The sequence below is a fragment of the Mercenaria mercenaria genome, chromosome 13 (assembly GCF_021730395.1).
Source record: "Mercenaria mercenaria strain notata chromosome 13, MADL_Memer_1, whole genome shotgun sequence".
Taxonomy (NCBI): Eukaryota; Metazoa; Mollusca; class Bivalvia; order Venerida; family Veneridae; genus Mercenaria; species Mercenaria mercenaria.
Window position 1 is genome coordinate 15780279 of NC_069373.1, and position 26032 is coordinate 15806310.

Here is a 26032-nt window from a genome sequence, read left to right on the forward strand (position 1 = left end):
ACTTAATATTTAGGATTACCTTCACAAATGTAAGGAAGACCTGTTTGCGAAACATATATGCCCCATGATGGCCTTCGGAGGCAGTTGGGTAATTTTGTATGCTGTCGCTTTGACCTTTGACCAAATGGTTTAAAAACAACAGGAGTCATCTACCGAATAGAGGCAACAAACCTCTGAAGATTGACAGCCAAAGCGTACTTAAATTATCGATCGGACGTCTAGTAGATGAACTCTATAAGCATTGTCTTAGTTGTTTAAAGGAAAGCGTTTCCAGTCTCAATAGTCATTTTGACCTTGACTTCTGAGCAAATACTCCCTTAACATTTGGGATCATCTAAAGGCCACCGTCAATCATACTATAAGGTTTTACCATTGTGAAAGCAAGCATTCTCTAATATTTGACTGAAAACCAAATGATGTACCGAACGACATGCAGACAGGCAGACCGACCGTCCTAAAATAATCAAACTCTCTCTCTCTCTCTTGCGAAAGAAAAAACAATATATCTTAAGTTATGTTACCTAATCCAGAACTGAGTACTTCCGAGGAAATTTTTATCACACATTTCTCATTTATTTCAATAACTTTAATACAATCCATTCCTTCACTGCTTTGTATATACTTGTCGAAGCCCGGCCATGAAATAGTATGATCTTTGTGCACAACTGAATCAATCAGAGTTTGTAACTTAGCTATCGCAAGCTTGCAGCCATCCTTTTTCCCTTTTACTATAAATCCTGGTCTTCTTGACGTGTCTTTAACTGCTATCAAAACTGATAAACGTTTATACTGGTTTTCAATAGCTTCGATTTCTCGTTTTTTGTATGTGGTAATATAACTGAATATTCCAGGTTCCGTGTAAACAGGTTTGGAAATTACCGAGTGAAGATCGAAAAGTTTAGTGAATTCATCTCTAATTTCCTTGTGTATGTCATCTACACAAACGAAACGAAACTCGTTTTGCTGAACTGCAAAAAGAACACAACCTTTATGATTTTCCTCGAATTCTGCAATTTTTGCTTGACCATCCTTGCTGTCAAGGATATCCCTCTTTTCTGAATCAAGATCAAAATAATCCATAACAATTGTACACTGTAGGATTTCTATAGCAACATCCAGTTCCTTTTCATTCTTGCTGTACATCACTAGACTACTGCCTCTGACCGAATCCCAAACACCGATAACTTTTCTCTCAACCATCTTCTTCTTCACTATATCCCTAGCTTCCTTCTTGAAAAGTAAATCTATTGCTTGTTTCGAGATTGCTGAAATCATGTAGCAACATCTGCTGTAAATATGTTTTGCTAGTAGTTTTCTCTTCATACATATGAAAAACGAGTGACTTAGAACAAAAATACTCTACAAAATACTATTAAATTTAATAACAAAATAAAACCTGCTCTTGTGTCCATTTATCAATGACTTACATAGGCGAATAGCAAAATAAAACTAATTTTCGACAGAATCAATTTGTTTCAAAGATACTACTAGTAATCTTTGTACACATACCAGGTACTGTCTTCTTTACGAATGATTTCAGTTTGGCATCAAGCTTTGCAAGTGCTTCGTCTACGTCGTTTTGCATTCCCTAGGTTCAAAATAACATTTGTTTATTTAGGGTACAGTACAACTAAGATAATGGAATATTTGTTTTTATTATCTGCAATAGACGTCAATAAGCTCACATCAAATCTTGCACATACTACAATAAGTTCATTTCAATTCGGTTTTACCATTCGTGTAATGTAAAGACCTACAGCAACCTATTGACCTACTTTGTCCTCCCACATGAATTTTGTGAAAGCCATTCTGATAATACTGGTATTATACAGCAACATTGCAAGATGACAGTTAGCAAGTTAGACCCTCCCTGGATAAATGTGTTTTCACAACTTCATCTGTAAACTTATTCAATATATCTCTTTTCAGTATATTTTACCAAAAACATAGATAAAATCTGTAGAAACAAGTATGAGCTTAAACTGACCTCAATATATCAAATACTGTGCATAACTGCTTCATTCATTTAATAAAATGTTTAGATAAATAAAATAAAAAATAAAATTTTTTTGGCCTAACACATGTCAGTAGATACTTGTATTTCTCTAAAACAAATTCTTGCAAATCATGTATAATTACCATCAAGGAAAAACTAAGGAATACAGTTATTCAGTAAGCTTTGTGTCACATCTGAGTGAGACAGCAGTACATTTCAAAAATCATCAAAACGTGTGAGCACTCGTTTTCCTAGTAAAAACATGGTTTCAATTAAAATTTAATTTCGAATTTTAAAGTTTTATGAAGTGCTATATTTGACGTGGTGAACACCAGCGTGAACACAAAGACAACAAGCAAATTCAGTGAATTTATATCCCCCGCAGAATATACATTTTTGATTCACATAGAACAGATTCCACTCCCTCTCAAACACAATAGTAAGCTTATGTCATTACGGTTTGTGAATTCAGCCCATATTTTTACCCAATTGGCTGCTGAGTGGCTTTAAAACAGAAAAAGAATCACTTGAAAACTTAACAATAAAAATATGCTTGGCCTAATTCATAATAGGTGGCGCCACTGTTCAAATATGGCGGTTGACTAAGCATGCAGACGAAGGAGAAAAGTAAGAGATTCTTGTTGTTTTTTGTGGGGTTTTTTGTGTGTTTTTTTTTTTTTTTTTTTTTTTTTTTTTTTTGTTTTGTTGTTGTTTTTTGCCTAAAAATGGACTTTAACAATGAGGAATTTTGGGAATAAGGAAATAAGGTAAATTAATAGAAAAAATACTTTTAAAGGCTCTTCGATATTTAAAGGGCATTATTTTCGTAAAAATTAAGGTCGTCACGGTAGAGTAACCTCTTGTCAAAACATTTCCACGGTTGTGTATACGGGACCTATGTTTACATTGGAGATAATGTGAAAACAAAGATGGCCGCGAATCAATGATAGTCGCGAACTTAGGGAGTTGATATATTTTACAATAGTCAGTACATAATCAATTAGAAAAATACTCGCATCTTATTCCTACAAATTTCCAAATGCCACACTTATATAATACATCTAGCTAGATATTTACCAAACAAGAGACCCACGATATCGTTATATAGCTCACCAGATTTTCACAGTTCAAACAGGTATAACAACAAACATTCCACAAGGGTTTAATGGATGGGAGGGGACGAAAATTTCACCTGCTCTTCTGGTTTCTAGCTACTTTTCCTTAAGCAAATTTCTCTCTAAATTGGACCAACGGTAATGGTGATAATGAAAAACAACTGAACATTTCGGTTTCTTTTACCTCTAGTGGCGATGTTTTTGACGAATCAGGACAATTTCAGCTACACTTTAATGTGGGCACAAAAGGAGTATTTGTGCATTCTGTTTTCAAATCGGGCTGCAGTTTCTGGCTAAATTATTTTGTTTGTTTGTTTGTTTGTTTTCGGTTTAAAGCCGTTTTTTCAACAGTATTTCATTTATGTAACGGCGGGCAGTTTACCTAACCAGTGTTCCTGGATTCTGTACCAGTACAAACCTTCTCCAGATGAATCAGCGGCGGAGGACGAATAATTTCAGACACCATAAATTATTTTTAGATATCCGTAATATATATAAGGGAAAAGTTACCAATCATCCAGAAGCGGTGCTTGCTGAAAAACTAAACAAGAGGGCCCTGAAAGCCCTGTATAGCTCAACTGGTCTAATTCTAACCCCTGATAAGTTAGAATCTAAGTTGGCCTTGACTTCATAAAGATATACATTTTGACAAAGTTTTATGAAGATCAAAATGGCAATGTGACTTCTAGAGTTTTATATGAGTATTATTCTAGCGCTAGACCTAAAGATCATCAATGATAGCATTCTGACCAAGTTCCATTTGATTTGACCTGGTGACCTAGTTTTTGACCCATCATGATCTAGATTCAAACTTGATCTAAAGATCACCAAGAAAAACATTCTGACCAAGTTCCGTGAAGATATGGTCATAAATGTGGCCTCTAGTGTGTTAACAAGTTCTTCATTTGATTTGACCTGGTAACCTATGTTTTGACCATTCTGACCCAGAAGTCATCAAGAAATACATTCTGATCAATTCTCATGAGTTTCAAACTTAAAATTAGGTCTCTGGAGTGTTAACAAGTTTTACCTTTGATCTGACCTGGTGACCTAGTTTCTGACACCACCTGACCCAGATTGGAGCTTGACCTAAAGATCTTCAAGATTAACACTCTGACAAGTTTCATTAAGATGTGGTCATAAATGTGGCCTTTAGAGTGTTAACTAGCTTTTCCTTTGATTTAAACTGGTGACCTAGTTATTAACTCCTCATAACCTAGATTCGAACTTGACCTTAAGATCATCAAGGTTCACATGATGACCAAGTTTCATAAAGTTACATCATGAATGTGGCCCCTAGAGTGTTAACAAGCTCTTACTTCGATTTTTTGACCCGGTGACCTAGTTTTTGAAGCCACTTGACCCAGATTTGACCTTGACCTAAAGATCTTCAAGATTAACATTCTGACCAAGTTTCATAATGATATTTCATAAATGTGGCCTCCAGAGTGTAAACAAGCTTTTCCTTTGATTTGACCTGGTGACCTAGTTTTTGATTCCACCTGAACCAGATTCGATCCTGACCTAAAGATCATCAAGATTGACATTTTGGTTAAGTTTCATGAAGATAAGGTCATAAATGTGGCCTCTAGAGTGTAAACTAGCTTTTCTTCCGATTTACCTGGTGACCTAGTTTAAACCCCACCTAACCCAGATTTTAACTTGACCTAAAGATCATCAAGATCAACATTCTTACCAAGTTTCATTAAGATATGTTCATAAATGTGGCATCTAGGGTGTTAAATAGCTTTTCCTTTGATTTGACCTGGTGACCTAATTTTTGACCCAACCTGACCCAGATTCGATCTTGACCTAAGATCATCAAGATTAACATTCTGCTTAGGTTTCATGAATATATAGTCATAAATGTGGCCTCCAGAATGTTAACAAGCTTTTCCATTGATTTTTTGACCTGGTGACCTAGTTTTTGACCACACATGACCCAGATCTGGACTTGGCCTAAAGATTATCAAGATTAACATTTTGACAAGGTTTCATAGGGATATTGTCATAACTGTGGCCTCTAGAGTGTTAACAAGTTTTTCCTTTGATTTGACCTGGTGACCTAGCTTTCGACCCCAGATGACCCATTATCATCCAAGATTTTATTAAGGGTAACATTCTGACCAAGTTTTATTAAGATTGGGCCAAAATTGTGACCTCTAGAGTGTAAACAATCAAATTGTTGACGACGGACGACGACGGACGACGGACACAGGGCGATCACAAAAGTTACCCTTAATCACTTCGTGCACAGGTGACCTAAAAAATGAACATTATAGACGTTTAGAAGGAGTATTAATTTAAAGACTTTTATATATTCAGCTCTGGCGGCTATGTCTTTTGAAAACCCAAAATATTTTAACAGTCTTGGTGAATCATTCGTGTGAACTTATTTTCAAAATTAACCAACAGTTTCTGTCAAACAAGAATTGTTTTTAAGTTTCCGCTGGTTATATATATATAGGGAAAAGAGGCATCTCTGTTGGCCGTGGTTTCTGAAGAATTTAAATAAACTGAATATTATTGGTAGAGGATCATCAAGGAATCATTTCAAAATCGTATCAGTGGATGGTTTGGTAGATATTTTAAAATTTTACGTTCTTGGGGTCGTGCCTCTTGGCAAACTGGAATAATTTATCTCTTGCTGCAACCAAGCGGAAGCGTTTGAACAACTTTAGAGATGGACTACTGTTTGTTGTTTTTTTTCCTTTTGTTTTTTTTTTCTTTTTTTTTCACTTTTAGGGGAAGGGGGTCGGTGCCCTTTGGAGGGTAAAAAACAACGTAAATCTAAGAAAAAGAGAATTTTTGTCGATGTTGAAATAAACAAGTTAACTGATAAATTTAGGGCAATTAAGGGCATGTGACATATATTACATATAACACAATGCAGCATAGTAATACCAGATGGCAAGACCACTATTATATAACCAAATAAGTTTTGCTGATGTGGAGGATAAGGCATCCATTTTGAGCAGAAAATGTTGAGCATTCAATCCCAAGCCAAACTGCCCTACCAAAATTTACAACAGACATTGGTCCCTTCCCAAAGCATAAAATCAAAACCTGACTGACCAACAGACACTATCCCGCCAAACAAATAGAACGCAAGTCATTTACAGACTAACCTGATCTTGACAATTTCAACAGTGTATCTTTATATGCTGTTCATTAGTAATGAAAAGAATTCGCGTTGTGCGACATAAGCGCTTCGATGATACTGATTTATCAAAGTAAGTTACTCTTGTAAAACCGGTGTCGATATCTCGGTATCACGGTGGGCTATTTTCTATATAGAAATAACAAAATATCGTGAATTATGATTCAACTGAATGGAGATTTTTCTTATCTTCAGAGGAAATTTTTACGCTTCGAGAAGGGAAAAAATACTATTTTCAGGTGGAATAGGGTTGTATTTCGCCGAATATTTTGGTGAGAAAAAAAAACGTTGGACAATACAAGGAACATCAAATGTAAGTTTCATCAATTTCCATTAAACCGTGTTTCAGAAGAGAAGTCGTTGAAAGAAATGTGTGGTCAACAGAGGGCCAGACGATGGATGGATCAATGATCAAAACATCTTGCTTCGAGCACTTTGTGTTCACGTGTGCTGATTATATTTTTAAAATTGTTTTTTATATCTATAAAAATAAATCGCACGTTCACCTGCAAACAAATGTTTGTTATATCACAGAAAATAAATACACCAGAAGAAAGGTTATTTGAAAGGTGATGAGAAAAAAATCCGTTAATACTATTACCTTGAAAATGATCTCCCTTTGTTCATTGTCAATACTGAACTCGGTAAGCATTTTTTTTAACGTTGCTTCAAGTCTTGATGCACGTACTAGTGCCATTTCATAATGCTTCAATTTTCTTTTCTTTGTTATTATCTGGCGTTCATTTTCCATTTTCTTTTCAATATCGTTAATAATCCCCTTTATCTGTTTAGACGTGGTCAGTACGGGATCTTTTGCCCCAACCAGTACAATCACACATACATTACTTTCAAGGAACACAGCAACTGATTCTGGATCTGGCACCTCAATTTCTTGTAAACGTTCTTTCATTTGAGTCCATACCTTTTAATAAAAATGTAAAACAGATTTGGAAAAAATAAGGTATTTGTAAGCATGTTTATAATAGAATGGACATGGTTCTAACACGCAATAAATATTTTCAATCCCTTAGGACAATTTTACTGCTTAATATCATTTAAGATTAATATCTCAAGCTTGAAAGTCATCCGTATGCTTGATCGTAAATATTTCTAGATTTTTTATTTTTATGTTATTTGCAGTATAAAACAATACTACGTCAAATTTTCTATGCATTACGCAAATTGTGATGATAAGTGGGTCCCGCCTTTGTGGGTCTTTTATTCATTCATCTTAAATGTATCCAGAAGGAAGGACTAACCTTGTAGTAATTAGAATTGTGTCCATAGGACAAGGATGCCCCCACATAGTGCGTCATTCTTTATGATCATATTCGTATAAGGTTGTGCATCTGAGCAACTTTGAATCTATTCCTTCAAAAAAGTGTATGAGGAATTGAACACATCAAATTTCTTCACTATGGCCTTTTTTGTGAAATTAAGAAAGGGCCATAATGCTAGAAAAAATAGCGGAGAAAAAGGTCCATTATTTGTGGTCATCTTCAAAATCAAGATCCATCATCTGTGAAACTTCCAAGCATATCATTTAAACAGTTTTAGTGGAGTTGGACACACAAGATTTTTCCTATATCAGATAGAGCAAAACTATCAAAGGGCAAAAACTGCGGTAAAAGTAGTCACAGCAAAAGTTCCTTCCTTTATGATCATCTGCACATCAAGCTTGTTCATCTATAAAAGTTTGAAGCAAATCAGGCTAATAGTGTTGGAGGAGTTGGACACACAAGATTTCGGGACGTACATACGGTCGGACAGACGGACGTACGGACAGCAGCAAAGCTATCTGCTCCCCGCCCCTTAAAAATGTGGGGTCATAATAAATTGTGGCCCTACCCACTATCTTTTGTTAAAATCATACGTTCAACTATCAATTTGGATTTCTGTAGCTAATATATATTTATTCTTGTACGTTCTGTACATATACTTAACTGGCATATTTGATGAGTTAACACGTCTGCATTTGTCTCTAAATTGTTTTTGTACTTGTAGGATATGTTGAGTTCTGCGCAACCTGGGGCTAGATGGTGTGGACGGTAGCATGGTTTTCCACTACTACTGAACAGGCTCAATCAAACCGAGTCTGTGGAGTTCCGACTTTTTCTATTTTAACTACAAGAGGATGTTTAATCAGAACATCTAAACAGTTAGTCAGTCTCTTCGAATTTATAAATTTAAGTCAGATCTGTTATTGAGCTACAATTTGCGATTGTACTCCACCCTATAAATCTGCAGTACTGGGTCAGAGACTTATCAGAATAAAATAAAAATAATAAAATTGTATTAACCAGATTGAATTTCTAACACTAACGTGACTTCTGGTTTGATAACACATCTGACTAATGTTTCATTGACAGCCTTCCTGGGATTTAGAAACTATAAACGCTAAAACTTGTGAGCTTGATTGACGAGATTCGTATGCTGGGTCTGCTTATTACGCTGATAAACTACACTGATGACCTTTTTTCATACCAACCCATCAATGGGTTTAAAAAGATATTTTCTTTTGCTTTTGGGTGTATGGACTGAACCATAACCCAAGATTCAAATTTGTTGCGTTGACCTTGGGCAGATTAATCGGTTTGAATTAAAGGCATATCGTAATATTAAGGCCTTATTATGACTTTCAATCTACGGTGTTTGAGGAAGACATCGAGTGCCCCTCTAGATATAGCTGCATGTATAAGCGGGTACACGAACAGCGCTTTTGGGCATTCCGAAAGCCAGCTGGAAAGCTTCACCACGAACTAATGGAGACGGGTGTCAAACAACTGAGATGAAGGAACATCTTGTCACAGAAACCAGCCGGTATCATAAGAGTATGAATTCTGCATACTGTCTAAATGACAGACGGGCCGGTCGCAAAAGTTTTGCCTAAAATTGTTAATTTGATCTAGGGCTGATGTGGCTGTAACATCGGTTTCCTATATTTTAGTGGAGGTAACCGCATCACCAAAGTTTCGTGAAAGACGTTAAACGATATGGACTGGACAAGAGTACGGATCAATAGGCAGCCGATTGACTGACAGACGGATGTGAGGGCGGAACATGAAAAATACCCCTTCTTCTATGACGGGTGATTATAAACAAGAGCTGTCACTAATGGTGACAAATGCCCTCGCAGCGCCTTGACCTTTGACCTGGTGACCTTGACCTTTGACCTGGTGACCCCAAAGTCAATAGGGGTTGTGTACTCAATAAGTACTATTAGCATGTGAAGTTTAAAGGTCCTGGGTGCAGTGGTTCGCAGGTAAAGTGCCTTCATGCTAAAAGTTAACACTGGCCCCTGTGACCTTGACCTTTGACCTGGTGACCTCAAAGTCAGTAGGGGTCGTATACTCAATAAGTACTATCAGCATGTGAAGTTTGAAGGTCCTGGGTGCAGTCGTTCGCGAGTAAAGTGCCTTCATGCTAAAGTTAACGTTGTGTTAAACGAACGGACGGACAGTTGAAAACTAATATGCCTCCCTTCGGGGGCATAAAAATTCAGAATGAAATACTATCGTGCCACATAAAAACAGATAAATGGCGATATCAGATTTCCTCCTGTCACAATATGTATCATTGGAAACTGCCTTTGAAAATATGTTCTAGATATATATGTCTGAAAGTATTTATATATTTATGTTGCTATGCCAGAATTTAAAATTCCTTAGTATAAATTAATTTCAGTTTACATTTTTCTAAAACGTTAAGTAAGTTACCTCTACAGCAACACTACTGCTTTTGTCAACAATTAAGCCATCAGTCATCTCCTTAGCTATAGATGTACATGTCTCAGTCCAGTTCTTGACTTTAACATTGCCTTTCTTATCATTTGGGTCGACCGTACATTTTATTTCGAGGACGTTTTGTTCCCCGGAGGGCCAGGTGATACTTCCATGATGAGTCTGTATTTTGCTTTCAAAGTCTGCTTTGTATTTTTTAGAATTCATAAGAAACCTATAGAACAATACAATGAATTAAAAACAACAAAATGCCATCATGGACGATATATATATTTATAAATCATAATAAGAAAATCCACAGTACGGGTAGAAATAAATTTAACCGGTAAGAATTATAAGGACAAGCCAGCAATGATGGGAGTGTGCATATATCGAATGGTTCCATGTGTATCCCGTAAAGGAACACTCATCATGAAACAAGAACATCTCTTTAATGAAGAATTTTATTGTAAATGTAAATTATCAAAACGAAACTATTACACTTTGACCGAAGGCTCATCTGTATATACCGAGTTACGGAATGACAAGATCATTTGCCTTCTCAAAATATCAAGCAGACAAACTTTTTCTTCAAACTTCACTGTGACCGCGGCCTTTTCATAGTAACCCTGTAAAATGAATTTGTTATGTCCACTCAAGTCTCAATGTCCGACTCAAGATATGAGCCGACAAGCTTTTCTCCCCGACAACGACTCCTATGTGACCGCCATGCTACGAAGTCAACACAATAAACTTCATTGTCAATATAAAATTAACAAACTCTCTGGGTGACCTTGACCAATGTGAATCTTGCATACTGTCTTGTTATGGTAAATGTCTGTGCTAATATATTTGAATACACAGTTATGCATCAAAGGCACAGACCAGACAAAACAATTACCTTGTGTTTGATCGCTAAGTATGATCTTGATCTTAGACCTAATGGTCTAGATCATGCACAGCTGTCGTCTAGTTATGATGAATGTTTGTGAAAAGATACACGAGTATCCATCAAAAGATAACAATCTTTACCGTTTAAAAAGATCTGCTACCTAAGCTATGATTTTGCGTCTTCTGCATGACTGACACGCCAATTTCTTTTCTATGCTCAATTTACCATGGATAAAATACGAAGGTGAAATACGAAAACTCTTCTAAATTATTTGACCTCTAAACGGGATCTTTACCTCTGTTCCCGTACATAAAACGTTACTATGTTACAACTAATAATTGTGCCAAGTTCATTATAATTATTGTATATGCATAAAAATACGGAACATGAAACAAGAGATCACAGAGTGATCTTGGCGCCCACCAATGTGCCATTTTTGAGTGTTCCAAATTTCAAGACTGAATGACTAGCTCAAGGTCAAATTTCATTTCCATACACAACACTGTGCATGTGGTCCAAATTCGAAAGCTGTAGCTTGAGAAATGTGAAAGTAGGTCACTAGATCAATTTCAAGGACAAAGTTCTTTGTACACAAAACTATGCATGTGCATCAAGTTTGAAGGCTGTAGTTTGAAAAATTTGAAAGTAGGTCACTAGGTCAATCTTAAGGTCAAAGTTTATTTCGGTACACAAAACTATGCAATTGGTCCAAATTTGAAGGCTGTAGCTTGAGAAATGTGAAAGTAGGTAACTAGGCCAAAATCAAGGTCAAATTACACTTCAGAACACAAACCTATGCACGTGGTCCAAATTTAAAGCCTGTACCTTCTAAAATGTGAAAGTAGGTCACTAGGTCAATGTCAAGGTCAAAGTTTGCTTCGGTACACAATCCTATGCATGTGGTCTAAATTTGAAGCCTGTAGCTACAGAAATGTGAAAGTAGGTCACCAGGTCAAAAACAAGGTCAAATTTTATTTCGGAACACAGAACTATGCATGTGGTCCAAATTTAAAGCCTGTACCTTCAAAAATGTGAAAGTAGGTCACTAGGTCAATGTAAAGGTCGAAGTTTGTTTCGGTACACAAAACTATGCACGTGGTCCAAATTTGAAGGCTGTAGCTTGAGAAATGTGAAAGTAGGTCACCAGGTCAATGTAAAGGTCAAATTTCATTTCAGAACACAAGACTATGCATGTGGTCCAAATTTGAAGCCTGTACCTTCAAAAATGTGAAAGTAGGTCACTATGTCAATGTCAAGGTCAAAGTTTTTTTCAGTGCACAAAACTATGCATGTGGTCCAAATTTGAAGGCTGTAGCTACATAAATGTGGAAGTAGGTCACTAGGTCAAAATCAAGGTCAACTCATGTCAAGGTTCATCTTGCCACTCAAAACCATACATGTGGTCCAAATCTGAATGTTGTAGGTTATTGACAAGAAGATTTTCAAAGTTTTTTCCCTATATAAGTCTATGTAAACCATGTGACCCCCGGGGCGGTGCCATATTTGACCCTAGGGGGATAATTTGAACAATCTTAGTAGAAGACCACTAGATGATGTCACATACAAAATATCAAAGCCCTAGGCCCTGTGGTTTTGAACAAGAGGTTTTTCAAAGTTTTTCCCTATACAAGTCTATATAAAACATGTGACCCCCGGGGCGGGGCCATATTAGACCCCAGGGAAATAATTTGAATCATCTTGGTAGAGGACCACTAGATGATGCTTCATATCAAATATTAAAGCTCTGTGGTTTTGGACAAGAAGATTTTCAAAGTTTTTCCCTATATAAATCTATGTAAATTATAGAAATAAACAAAGGGCCATAACTCATTCAAAAATTGTTGAACCAGTCTGATTTGTTTGGTCAAAATCCCCCTGGTAGTTTCTGAGGAGATGCGATAACGAGAAATTGTTAACGGAAGGACGGACGGACGGAATGACGGACGGACGGACGGAAGAACGACGGACCACGGACGCAGAGTGATTTGAATAGCCCACCATCTGATGATGGTGGGCTAAAAATACCCGATTCCCATACATATAAAGTTACCTTGTTACCGACAATATTTGACCTCAGTGTGGCCTTGATCTTTAAGATAGAAGTCTGATTTTGGATGCCCTCGTGTCATAGTGGTTTTAGGTGCAAGCAGTTCTAAAATCAATTAACGTTATGACAGATGAAAATATGGCGAACGGGTCGACGGGCTGTCAGGCGCACAAAATGACTTGCATAGCGCAAGTCGATAGTCCTCAATACTGGTATTCATCCAGCAGGAGACCAACAATGGCAACTGAACAGTGTTATGATCACGGTTATCCGGACAGGAAAGTAATTATACGTACTTTGGGATGTATTCTTCAAGTTCATCTAATAGTATAGCTGGTGGTATGCGTACAATGAAGTCTTCGTCTAGTTCAAGACACGGGTAGAAAAGAGTAACCGTGATTTCCTTGCCACCAAGTTTATGTTTGGCCTTGCACACACGTTCTGCATCTGTTCAAAATATCAAATCCATTTTAATATTATGCTTCAATTTTTTTTTCTACATTTAGAACTGTTATATAATTGCCTGCCGTAATAACATAAATCTATGAATTGTATGAGAAGATATTTGCTTACTAAGTCATGTCTTTAGTACTCTATAAAACAAGAGGTTCATGACGACCCTGGATCGCTCACCTGGGTTATATGAGCTACATGTTTCAAATGTCAAACTGATGCTAAAATATTAAGAAAGTAGGTCAGTAGGTCACATTCATGGTCACTGAAAGTCAGTTTTAAGAACGATGTACAAAACTGTACATGTCACCAAACTTTCAAGACTGTATCTTAAAAAAAAACAAAAAAGTAGGTCAGTAGGTCACACTCATGGTCACTGAAAGTCAGTTTTAGGATCGGTGTGCAAAACTGTACATGTCATCCAAATTTCAAGGCTGTATCTTAAAAAACAAGGAAGTAGGTCAGTAGGTCACATTCATGGTCACTAAAAGTCATTTTTAAGATTAGAGTGCAAAACTGTACATGTTATCCAATTTCAAGGCTGTATCTTAAAAAAAAACAAGAAAATAGGTCAGTAGGTCACATTCATGGTCACTGAAAGTCAGTTTAAGATCGGTGTGCAAAATTGTACATGTCATCCAAATTTCAAGGTTGTATCTTAAAAAAAAACAAGAAAGTAGGTCAGTAGGTCAAGGTCACAGTCGGGTAATCCCTTATCACTTGGGGTTATCAGGTAATTATAATCAAACAGTAAAGGAAATGTGATCTGATAGTTTTTGAAGTATTTTTCGGATATAACTCATATAACAAGTGACCCCCGGGGTGGGGCCTCTTTTCACCCCAGGGGCATAATTCGAACAATCTTGTTAGAGATCAACTAGCCAATGATGCATACAAAATATCAAAGATCTAGGCCTTGAACTTTCAGACAAGAAGATTTTTAAAGTTTTTTTCTATATAAGTCTATGTAAAACTTGGGACCCCCAGGGCAGGGCCTCTTTTACCCCAGGGGCATAATTTGAACAATTTCGTAGTAGACCACTAGGTCATGCAACATACCAAATATCATAAGCCTATGCCTTGCAGTTTAGGCAAGAAATTTTTTGAAGTTTTTTCCTGTATAAGTCTATGTAAAACTTGGGACCCCCTGGGTGGAGTCTCTTTTCAACTCAGGGGCATAATTTGAATACTCTTGATAGAGGACCACTAGGCAATGCAACATCCCAAATATCAAAAGCCTAGGCCTTGCAGTTTCAGACAAGAAGATTTTTAATTTTTTGTCCTATATAAGTCTATGTAAAACTAGGGACCCCCGGGGCAGGGCCTCTTTTTACCCCAGGGTAATAATTTGAAAACTCTTTGTAGGGGACCACAAGGCAATGCTACATACCAAATATCAAAGGCCTAGGTCTTGTGGTTTCAGAAAAGAAGATTTTTAAAGTTTTTTCCTATACAAGTCTATATAAACCATGTACCCCGCTTGGCGGGGCCATATTTGAACCTAGGGAGATAATTTGAACAATCTTGGTAAAGGACCACTAGATGATGCTACATACAAAATATCAAAGCCCTAGGTCCTGTGGTTTTGGACAAGAAGATTTTGAAAGTTTTCCCTATATAAGTCAATGTAAACCATGACACATTAGTGGCTGTGACCCTATCATTAAAGTACAAATGTGTTCCCTATAAAACAAGTTGAAACACGTTCGTGGCTGTAACGCTGTCATTAAAGTACAAATGTGTTCCCTATAAAACAAGCTGAAACACGTTCGTGGCTGTAATCCTAATACTAAAGTACAAATGTATTCCCTATAAAACAAGCGGAAACACGTTCGTGGCTGTAACCCAAACATTAAAGTACAAATGTGTTCAATATAAACAAGCGGTAACACGTTAGTGGATGTAACACTAACATTAAAATACAAATGTGTTCCCTATAAAACAAGCTGGAACACAGTAGTGGCTGTAATCCTTACATTAAAAAACAAATGTTTTCCTAAAAAACAGGCTGAAACACATTAGTGGCTAACATTTAAATACAAATTATTTATGTTCTAATTGACCTAATTATGATTCAATTTGATATTAATCGGTATTTATACGTTTATATTACATCCAAAAACATATTGGTCACACATACCTGAAGTTATCCTATAAAATGATACTGCTCAGTTAATTCAAACGTGAAAATAAATATCACAACATTATTCCCTACCTATTAAATATATAAACAGGGACGGACCGACTTCTAATGTTGGCAAAACTTGTGGTCCAACCCTTTTGTATTATCGCACCTTTGCAAAGTTACTGAAAGTATCTTAATGTATAGTAGTATTATATTGCTTGATGTAATGACTGTTTGCTGTTGTATATATATTTACATATATATCTGTAAATTATTGCCTTGTGTGATAATTACAATAAAATATGATTAAACTAAAAAACTTGTTAAATATACCTTCAGCATTTACAAATGTCACAATAAAGTCCCCAAATTCTTCCCGATATTTAGTTGTTTCAACATCACCACCTTGACTTCGTCTTTTATTTTCAAAATAAAGACAGAGTGAATCTGGAGTGGTTTGTGTACTCAGCCCAGTAACCTTGACACTACGAGCCAGTTCAACATCAACAATTTTCCAATTTCTGCCCTCACATTTGCGTCTGTCGCACAGCTGTCGTAGTTTAGGTATGTCTGAAGAATAAAAAAAAATGAGTACCACAAATATCTCCACCACTACAATGATATGGTCGCATTGTGATAATTGGCTGGCTCTTATTTTTTCTCACTAGTATATTTAAGTTTGATATATAATATCATCTACTGAAGATAGCATAAACTTATGAAAACGTTTGGAGTTAACGATAACAAGCAAATTCAGTGAACTGGTATCATCCGCCGAACAAGATAAAACATTCACTTTTGAAAATGAAAAAAGCACTTAAACGCAATTGAACTTCAGTCTCTTTGAAAGCTACTCATTCCTTACTAAATTATTGATTGAAAACCATTTTTCTGTATTTGGTAACAATGACCTTGACATTGGCCTCTATGAAAGCTAACTCTTTACCAGGTTTGGTCTGCTTGCCTCATTCCTAACTGAAGTTATTGTGAGAAAACCATTTTCTATTTTTAGTTACAGTTCTTGACAGTGACCCAAGCAACCCAAAATACATCTTAAACCACGGCCACTATGCAAGCTTCCTAAATTCCAAGTTTGGCCGCAACATCATATTCCTTAATAAAGTTATTGAGCAGAAACAATTTCTATTTTTAGTGACAGCGACCATGATCTTGACCCCAGTGACCAGAACATATACCGTACATCTGTTTCCAAGAAAGCTATATATGTACTATGCCTGGTCACAATATCCAATAGCAAAACAAACTGCACCTTAAAATGCCATAAAATTTGTAAAGATATACCCCCATTTAGTAAACATTATGCAAGTACTAAGGTACATAACTAGCCTGGGAAGTCGTTGATAATTCGCGCTTTGTCAGAAGAAATCATACCTAATATCTATGCATTAAAGATCCCAGTAAATTTGCGCTTATTAGTGTTAATTGGCATTCATCGAGTTTCTGATATTGTCAATTTGCAGACAGAAATTGTCAGACTGGATTCCCAGGCTAGGTCATAACTAATGTGATCCTGATTCTTGCAGGACCATACTTCCCAATTACAGTTAACATTACTACTGTTTTATTGATTGAAATTCTTCAAACCGTGTCTGAGGTATGACTCCGGACGGACAGAAAATGGAATAAAAACCGAATTTATGTGATATGTATAAGTACAAAGAACCATAAATCTCGTTTTCTTTCAGCAATATGTCTAAAGCTTGGAGGGCCGCATTTCCTTACAGCAGTTAACATTTCTACCATGTGTTATTGAAATCCATTAGATCATGTCTGAAATATGACTTCGGACGGACGGAAAATGGACTATTTATATACTATATATATATATATATGTAAGTACAAATGGACTAAACTTGTCTTCCTCAAGCAATCCAACTGAAACATTTCTTTATAGCAGTTAACGTTTCTTTTTCTTTTTTGTTTTGTTTTGGGTTTACACCTTTTTTCAACAGTATTTCAGTTATGTAACAGCGGGCAGATAACCTAACCAGTGTTCCTGGATTCTGTGCCAGTACAAACCTGTTCTCCGCAAGTAACTGCCAACTTCCCAACATTAATCAGAGGTGGAGGACGAATGATATCAGACACAATGTCTTTTATCAAATAATCAGGGAGAACATACGCCCAGCCCGGGGATCGAACTCACGATCCCGCAATCCGTAGATCTGCGCTCTCCTTATTGAGCTAAGCGGGCAGGCTGTTAACGTTTCTACCATGTTGTGTTGAAATCCTACAAACCAATTGTGAGATATGACTCTGGGCGGAAAAAAAATCGAATAAAACACTATATATATATACTTTATATATAAGTGCAAAGGACCATAAATCATGTCTTCCTCAACCAATCTGAATGCAACTTGCAGGGCTGCACTGCCCTACAGTAGTTAAAATTTCTATCATGTTCCTCGAAATACTTCCAAACATGTCTAAGATATCACTCCGGGCGGACAAAAAATTGAATAAAACACTATATAAGTAATATATATACATGTACAAAGGGCCATAAATCTTCTCTTACTCAAGCAATCTCACCTAAACTTGCAGGGTGACATTTCCCTGCATTAGTTAACATTTCTACAATGTTTTATTTAAATACTCCAAACCATGCCACAGGTATGACTACGGACGGACGACTGGACGTACTGAACGGACGGTCGGACAGACGTCGGAAAGACGGACGGACAACGCCAAAACTATATCCCCCGCCGAAGGCGGGATATAAAAAAATCAAAATATTTTGAAAAAGACTTACACGTAATAACTGTAACTTTATTAACGGTCTTTAGAAATCATTTCAAAATCTGACAGATAATATATGCGCACAGTAACTAATGATGTTAATATTTGTTTAATGAATATGTTAGTACCTGGAGGTGTATCGAAGCTGGCCATGGCTGTACCAGGTGTTTCGCCATATACAACATCAAATGGCTCCGAGTTTGTACTAGCTGCCAGGAAGTTAGTGATACATTCAATGGTTGTGGTCTCTGCAATTTCACGTATGAAAACTTTCAAGGGATCCAACGGCGGTGGATGATATTCAGAAACATGAAGATGACATCCTGATAGTGCAAATTTCTCTCCAGAAAGAGCCCGTCGAATTACTTCTTTTGCATCTAAAATTGAGCGAACAAACATTGAACAAGCCAGGTATATATATAAGTATATACCAAATGCAGCCATTAAAGTCTGAGTGAACAAACTTATAATTAACAAGCAAGATGAATTATGGCTTTTGCGCTTAAAGTAAGAAAAGAGATACATAGGATATACAGGAGATGAGGTTTCAAAATATGACTAATAAAATCTGTAAGAAGATCCTTTGGAAGCACAGAACGCAATCCAGCAAAATAAGCACACTCGGTTTGACTGAGTCTGTTCATGAGAGGTAATGTTTTGTTCAGTACCCCTAACACCCCCTGAGACCGGCTTAATCTTAAACATGCATAAATTACCTTCGTTCTTCTTGAACTCTATAACTGCTTCCAGCTTTTTCTCATCTATAGATGCGTCCACTATTTCTCCGCCTCCAGTTTTTCTCTTATTTTCAAAGTAAAGTTCCAGGGCATCCTTTGATACCGCTGTTGATAACCCTCTCACTAGTATTGTTCGACAACTTTCTTCCTCGCCTTCTGTATTATGTTCCTCTTTATCACCCGACGAATTACTGTCATCAAAAATTGGTACAGTATGTTTCTTAAATTTAGAAACTTCTTGGGTTTTTATTGGTGGACGAGATGCAGGTGGCAGAGGTGGTCGTGTCAAGTCGGTTGTTCCCTTTTCTGAGACCTTTGTCGTTTCCGTAAACGACTTTAACTTATCTTCATCTATTTCTTCGTAAATATTTGCTGAAATTAGTTTCATAACTGCAACTGATATCACACAGTTGAAAGATGATTAGCCCCCTTTAGAGAGGTGTCCTACGTCAAACGTCTTAAGGATGAGACCTTTAAACTCAATTATTTATTATAATTATAACATATCAAAGAACTCAAGACAAGGAGACCCCCAAAGAACAATCATGCTTAGCCGCTATTTTTTATGTAACAGAGGTGAAAAAACTGGACGGGTGTAATATTATTAATGCATTCAAAACCATCGCCACAACAAGATTAACATTTTAGCAAAACGTTTTAAAACTGGGTCAAGCAGACACTGACAGCCCTAAACATTACATGCAAATACTATTTCCAGCAATTTCTCAAGCAACCTTAATACAAATTCCACTGAAAAATGGCAGGGATGACGCTTACGTTTAAACACCAAATGTGTATCCAGTCTTTGTATGCAACAAGGTTAAGTTAAAAAATCTAAAATCCATTGATTAATCACAGAGGTATCGACGGAAATAAAAACATATGCCGGAGATATTTTTGACACTAAATTGTGTCCTTGCAATTTGGACTATAGGTCTTTCCGGTGGTATAATCATATCATTCAAATTTCTGTGCAAAATAATTTCAAAACGACTTAACGTGTTATGTCAGTCACAACTAGACAAGATCGAACGTTCTTCAAACATATAAAGTGTGACAGTGCCTTTGTGTTTTAAATAAAACATACAATAACTTACCATCACTTTCCCCATGTTTGCTCTGAGATAAAAGTGCGTGGTTAAGATTATCGTCATTTCGTCTTTCTGCGATAGTGTTGCGGGAAACCACGTGATCTGGACATTCTTTTCCTAAACTATAGAATGCATCTTCTGAACTTCGAGGAGTTGAATAATTAGATATGTTTGTCTGATCTGAGCTGTAAGGAGTGTCGTAAATAAAAGATGTTGTCATATCTGGTGTGTTATCTAGCTTTCCTGATAACTGTGGAGATGAGCTAGGATCCCTCTGCAAATGATCCTTTCTTTCACTTGGCTGTTGACTTGTTGGTGCAAACTTAGTCGGACTTGGGACATAGGGTATATAATAGACTTGCGGAATCATCATACCAGGTTGGCCCGTTATGGGTTTGCCCTTTTCATCAAACTGAATCGGTGGCATCATGCCAGGAAAAAACTGATGTACGGGTTGCCCCTTTTCATCCATCTGTACTGGTGCCATCGGGAAGTGATAGGGCAATTGATAAAATGGATTTCCGAGGTATCCCATATTTGGAATTCCTTGAGATGGTATATTTTGAAGACGTTGCCTAGGTTGTTCCATTGGCATGTATGTTGCGTAATTCATATCAGATACGGCTTGAGGGTTTTGATACGGCATTCCAGTCTGGAGGTATTGCCCAACTTGATGATATGATGGCGTTGCGTCTTGACCAACATCATTACATGTCGAATTATATTTTGCTGACACGGTTTCCCCCCGCTGTTCATTCGCAGTAGCAGTTTCGGCTGTATTATCTCTCTTACCCTCATTCATATCTTCTGTACATCCTTCAGCTGACTGGTCGTTTTCTTTATTGTATTGAAACTCCATAGATTCTGTGTTTTCAAAGCCACTTCCAAACAGATCTGCTGACCTAACAGACACACTGAAAGATTTCTTCGGCACTCTTTCAGCATGCTGTATATCTCTAGGTGGCATATTCCCTACATCGTCTTTTTCTGTCATTCTATAACGTATATCACCATGTGGCATACGTTTTCCATTATCTGTTCCATCGTTATTACAATGCGATTCTCCCCTACCACCATTGTCAAATATATCATCAGATGATTTATGACTGGCTTTATTTCTTCTGTTGCCACTGTCAAACAATTCACAAGATGAAAAACTATTCATTTTTCCATCATCATCAATTCCTACGTTTGATGCTATCAGCTCTTTCTCTCTTTCAGAATTATGAAATTTTTTAGACTGGGTCTCAATCTGTACCTTCCCTTTACCACCACCACTTCCAAATAATTCCCCAGATGGTATTCTGTTTTCTGGATCCCTATCGCTAATTTCTCCAGTCAGGTTCTTTGGTACTATAGTTTCATCGCGTTTCTCAGATGTATCACTTGTCGCTTCATTTTTTATTTCTGCTTTAACTTTTGTGCCGCCACTACCAAATAAATCACTAGACGATAAGCGTTCTTCTGACAAATGTAGGCTGTCACGGGAACTTAATGACCTTGTATTCGTCTTAGAGGCATCTGTGACTTCCTTTTCAGAGGAAATATTCAACTTTCTTTTTTGATTTCCACTACCAAAAATACTGCCGGAAGGCTCTATGTCACTGCATAAAGTTTCAAAGTCATTATGATACTTCACTATCTCACTGGAACTAAGTTTTGAAGTATTTTGACCAAAATCTGTTTGTACAGGATCAACTTGCTTTCCGTTTCTATTATTTGAACCGAATTCCGGTACAGTAACTTCTTCATCTTCTGTTCCATCATTATCACTGTCAGTATGGTCATCGTTTGTGTTCAATTTCACCTTTACAAAAGAGTGGAGAAACTCTTCGGATGTGCCTACTGCACAATCAGTTTTATACAAACTGCTGGCCATGTCCCAATCCTCATCTTCTACAGAGGTATCCTGTAATACAGTATTTAAGACACAAATGTCATTTTTTCGGGTCAACATTATATGGCGATAAGGTGATTAAAGGTGTTGCCAGATTATGATACCAACAAGACAGTAGTCGGTAATATTCTGTGGTATTTAAACCACTTTCTTTTACTTGAGTACACACGCTATCTCTCCAAAACTCAATTGCTTATACTGGAAATTCTAATTGAATTTATTCTTAAATTCTCAAACTGTGAAATTCAATGCACAGCGTAATGTTACCTCTGTCCATTCGTCAGGAATAATACATCCTGAACAATAATCTGGTGTTACGTGACAGCCTCCCCTCACTTCGTTGCACTCCCATTCACCCTTCTTTATACAATCAACAGCATCTATCAAAAAACAAAAACTTACATTACTACTGCGAATAAATATAAAGCATTTTCATGTCTTGACTCGACCAATGTCAAATTAGACGCTGTCTCATTTAGCAAATGTTCGTTGTTCACTGCTAAACGTAAACATTTTAGGACTATATAGAATAACAAATTAATATAATTGATCACATCAGTGCAATGTAAAGTTGTAAAGTATATAGATCTAATTAAATCAAAAATAAAAATTGGAAAAACAAATCTTCACCTGAGCGCAAAAAAGTGAATACGTGCACTGAAATAAAGAAGCCCTTTTGCAGTTTTGCGCTGAGGTGACGAAATGTTACCCTGTTACGGGTAGAAAGCTGTACAGTATGTTACACTATTATGGGTAGACAGCTGTACAGAATGTTACCATGTTATGGGTAGAAAGCTATACAGAATGTTACCATGTTATGGGTAGAAAGCTATACAGAATGTTACCATGTTATGGGTAGAAAGCTGTACAGAATGTTACCCTGTTACCGGTAGAAAGCTGTACAGAATGTTACACTATTATGGGTAGAAAGCTGTCAGAATGTTACCCTGTTACGGGTAGAAAGCTGTACAGAATGTTACCCTGTTATGGTACAAAGCTGTATAGAATGTTACCCTGTTATGGGTAGAAAGCTGTATAGAATGTTACCCTGTTATTGGTAGAAAGTTGAACAGAATGTTACCATGTTATGGTAGAAAGCTGTATAGAATGTTACCCTGTTATGCGTAGAAAGCTGTACAGAATGTTACCCTGATATTGGTAGAAAGCTGTACAGAACGTTACCCTATTACTGGTAGAAAGCTGTACAGAATGTTACACTGTTATAGGTAGAAAGCTGTACAGAATGTTACCCTGTTATGGTAGAAAGCTGTATAAAATGTTACCCTGTTATGGGTAGAAAGCTGTACAGAATGTTACCATGTTATGGGTAGAAAGCTGTATAGAATGTTACCATGTTATGGGTAGAAAGCTGTATAGAATGTTACCCTGTTATAGGTAGAAAGCTGTACATAATGTTACGATGTTATGGGTAGAAAGCTGTACAGAACGTTACCCTGTTTTGATTTGAAGAGAACTATCCATCTGATATCATTGTCAAATTCTACATGTCTGTGTAGCTTCTCGTATTTGTGTTGGAAACACCAATCACCATGCGCCAGATCGAGCGCTTCTCTCACTTTACTTTCATCACAGGTAGGCGGTAAATTCTTTAATACCACACATCTCTCGTACAACTCAGACATTGTGTTCGCAATTACGTTTCCAGGTACGTTACAAATCTGTTAAGTTCTTAAAAGAAATGCGAAAAGTATTTTATAAACTGTGTGATTAATGGTATTTTAAAAACGAACTATGAACAAACTTGATATGATACGATAAAAATCGAAATTATGATAAAAATACTAAAGCACACATATGACTTTAAAACCAGGACAAAACTGTGTTAAAGGTGGTTAATTAGATTTGAAACAACTAATGATTTGTTAAAAACTTTAACAACTAATCATTTACACTTATGTGTGTTCACTGTGTTCTTAATACATGTTAGATTTTTACTGGAAGTATTTCTAAAATTTGCTTTTTCTATCCTGATACCTCAACCAGGATAACGTTAAGTATACATATATTGCCTAAGGAATAATATGAATATAAGCACTACCGTATCAAATTTGTCAAAGATGTGCATGGACAAGTATATATTTTTCCAAAATTCATTAGAAACGCACGTTTATAAATTATTATTACCTCATTTGCCGATCTCGGTTGGGTAACCGAGATAGATTGAAAATATATGAATTCCAAAGCTACACGCTGTTTCAAAACTTGCTTTTTGTTTCAGGTAGTTGAAATATCCCGATATTTATCAAATCCAAATTATGTTGAAATCTAAAGAAACAGTCCTACTTTTAAATAGTTTTATATAAAAGAGAGGTAATTACAAAATTTCACGAAAAGTAATATAATATACATTTCCAGTAGGGATCTAACTCTATGTAATGGGTTTTTTTGTTTATCAACAATCTCTAACAGAATATATGAAAACTGGAATTTGTCATAAAATGTTGCTAAAATGTGACTGACCACCATTAAGTTTCATTGGAATCATTTGAATCGTTTGAAAGTACCTGGAATATGCTAACACTAAACCTATTTCAAGTGAGCTTTCTAATTTGAAAATTAACAATTACTCTTTCAAAACACACCTCATCTTGTTTAACAATTATGTTAAATTTCATTACAAGCCATTGAACTGTTATAGCCGAAACGGACGGAGGACGGATAGACAAAAGAACTAACGAACAGGCGGACAGTGTCATTACTACATTCCACCCTTGGCGCCAACAATATGGCACAGACAGAAATATAGACTCAATAGTCTGTGGCGAATTGTAATCCCGTGGATCGTTTTCCTATATTTAGAAAGGTATTTTTCATGAAAGTTTGTGTCGCCTATTAACAATTCCTTTGGTAACATGGTTTTTGGCCATCAGTATAGCAGCCATCTTGAATAGTATTTTAATGATTATACAGTTATATATTTAGTCTAGCCTTCAAATAAATCTGTTTTCTTGCTAATTTATATTTCTTAAAGGCAAGGGCTGTTATTTATCATGTTCATATGAAGTTTAGCTAAGAAATGATTTTTGTACATGAAAAACATATTTTCAAATGCAAATTAAGAAAAAAAATCCTTTGTTTATGTATATATCAGATCCTTACATGTTTAATGCGATCCTTTTTAAAAAGAAATAGTATGATTATTCTAAAACATGCTTAAGACATTTACCTTAAACATTATATCTAATATTTAAAGACGTAGATGAAATTAAAGATGTAACTGATTTTCCCTTTCATTTAAACTAGAATACTCTAAACATGTAAAAGTACAACTTTATCACAAATAGAATATAACAGTGTCATAAATTGGGATCGGAAAGTATAAGGCAACATGAATTTACTTAAGAAGTTTTAAATAACTTTAAGTATAATTGTAAGATATGACTTTAATAAACTGTCTGCAGCACTACACAAACGAGCAATATCAAAAGCCAGATTTCAGGCTATGAACTAGTTGGGAGTAACTAACATTGGAAATAAATAAGTCTGTCTGTATGAAGTATGGAGAATTCCATCCCCACTTACCCCACATACTCACGTTTCGTTTGATAATTATTTAATTCTAACTGTAATATTATAGACTGAAATATCTATATGAATTAGAAAGGAATATGTCCGTCGAACTGTGAATAAATACGTGCCGTTTAATTATAAAATATTATATATTTCACTTATAGAGGCATTTGATACGTGTTCTTTCGTGATGTGATGATTTCAGTCAAATTTAATCCAATATCTTTGAATAATTACGAAGTATTAACAGCCACCCTTAAATGTGTCTTGAACAAGACCTTCTTAGAACATTTTCTTCAAGAAAAACAGCTAGAGCTATGACCACTTGATTAAAGAAACATTTGTTCAACAGATTGCCAATCATAGATATGGCAGTAATATTGTTAGACCTTAATACATGTAATTTGTATTCAAATCTACTTTATTTCTTTTTTTATGTTATCAGTTTGGTTTCACAATTTCTTAACATGTCGACTTGCAGATAGGACAGAAGTTGAATATACAAAGAA

General features: G+C 36.2%; 1 protein-coding gene across 2 annotated transcripts in view; it reads right to left on the reverse strand.

Moving 5' to 3' along the window:
- The window catches only part of LOC123530500 (protein mono-ADP-ribosyltransferase PARP14-like), a 52629-nt gene that overhangs the window by 20151 nt on the left and 6446 nt on the right, over positions 1-26032 (reverse strand). Inside the window, exons 2-12 of one of the 2 annotated variants that reach the window (XM_053521257.1) lie at positions 23446-23681; positions 22260-22372; positions 20102-22004; positions 18984-19376; positions 18396-18644; positions 15841-16077; positions 13226-13376; positions 9988-10225; positions 6873-7193; positions 1510-1588; positions 522-1265 (exon numbers count right to left, since the gene is read on the reverse strand). In XM_053521257.1, coding sequence (XP_053377232.1) covers positions 522-1265; positions 1510-1588; positions 6873-7193; positions 9988-10225; positions 13226-13376; positions 15841-16077; positions 18396-18644; positions 18984-19376; positions 20102-22004; positions 22260-22372; positions 23446-23635 — 4618 coding nt within the window. In that variant the 5' untranslated portion in view covers positions 23636-23681. The remainder of the gene's footprint in view (positions 1-521; positions 1266-1509; positions 1589-6872; positions 7194-9987; positions 10226-13225; positions 13377-15840; positions 16078-18395; positions 18645-18983; positions 19377-20101; positions 22005-22259; positions 22373-23445; positions 23682-26032) is intronic. The other variant, XM_053521258.1, reaches the window with a different exon arrangement.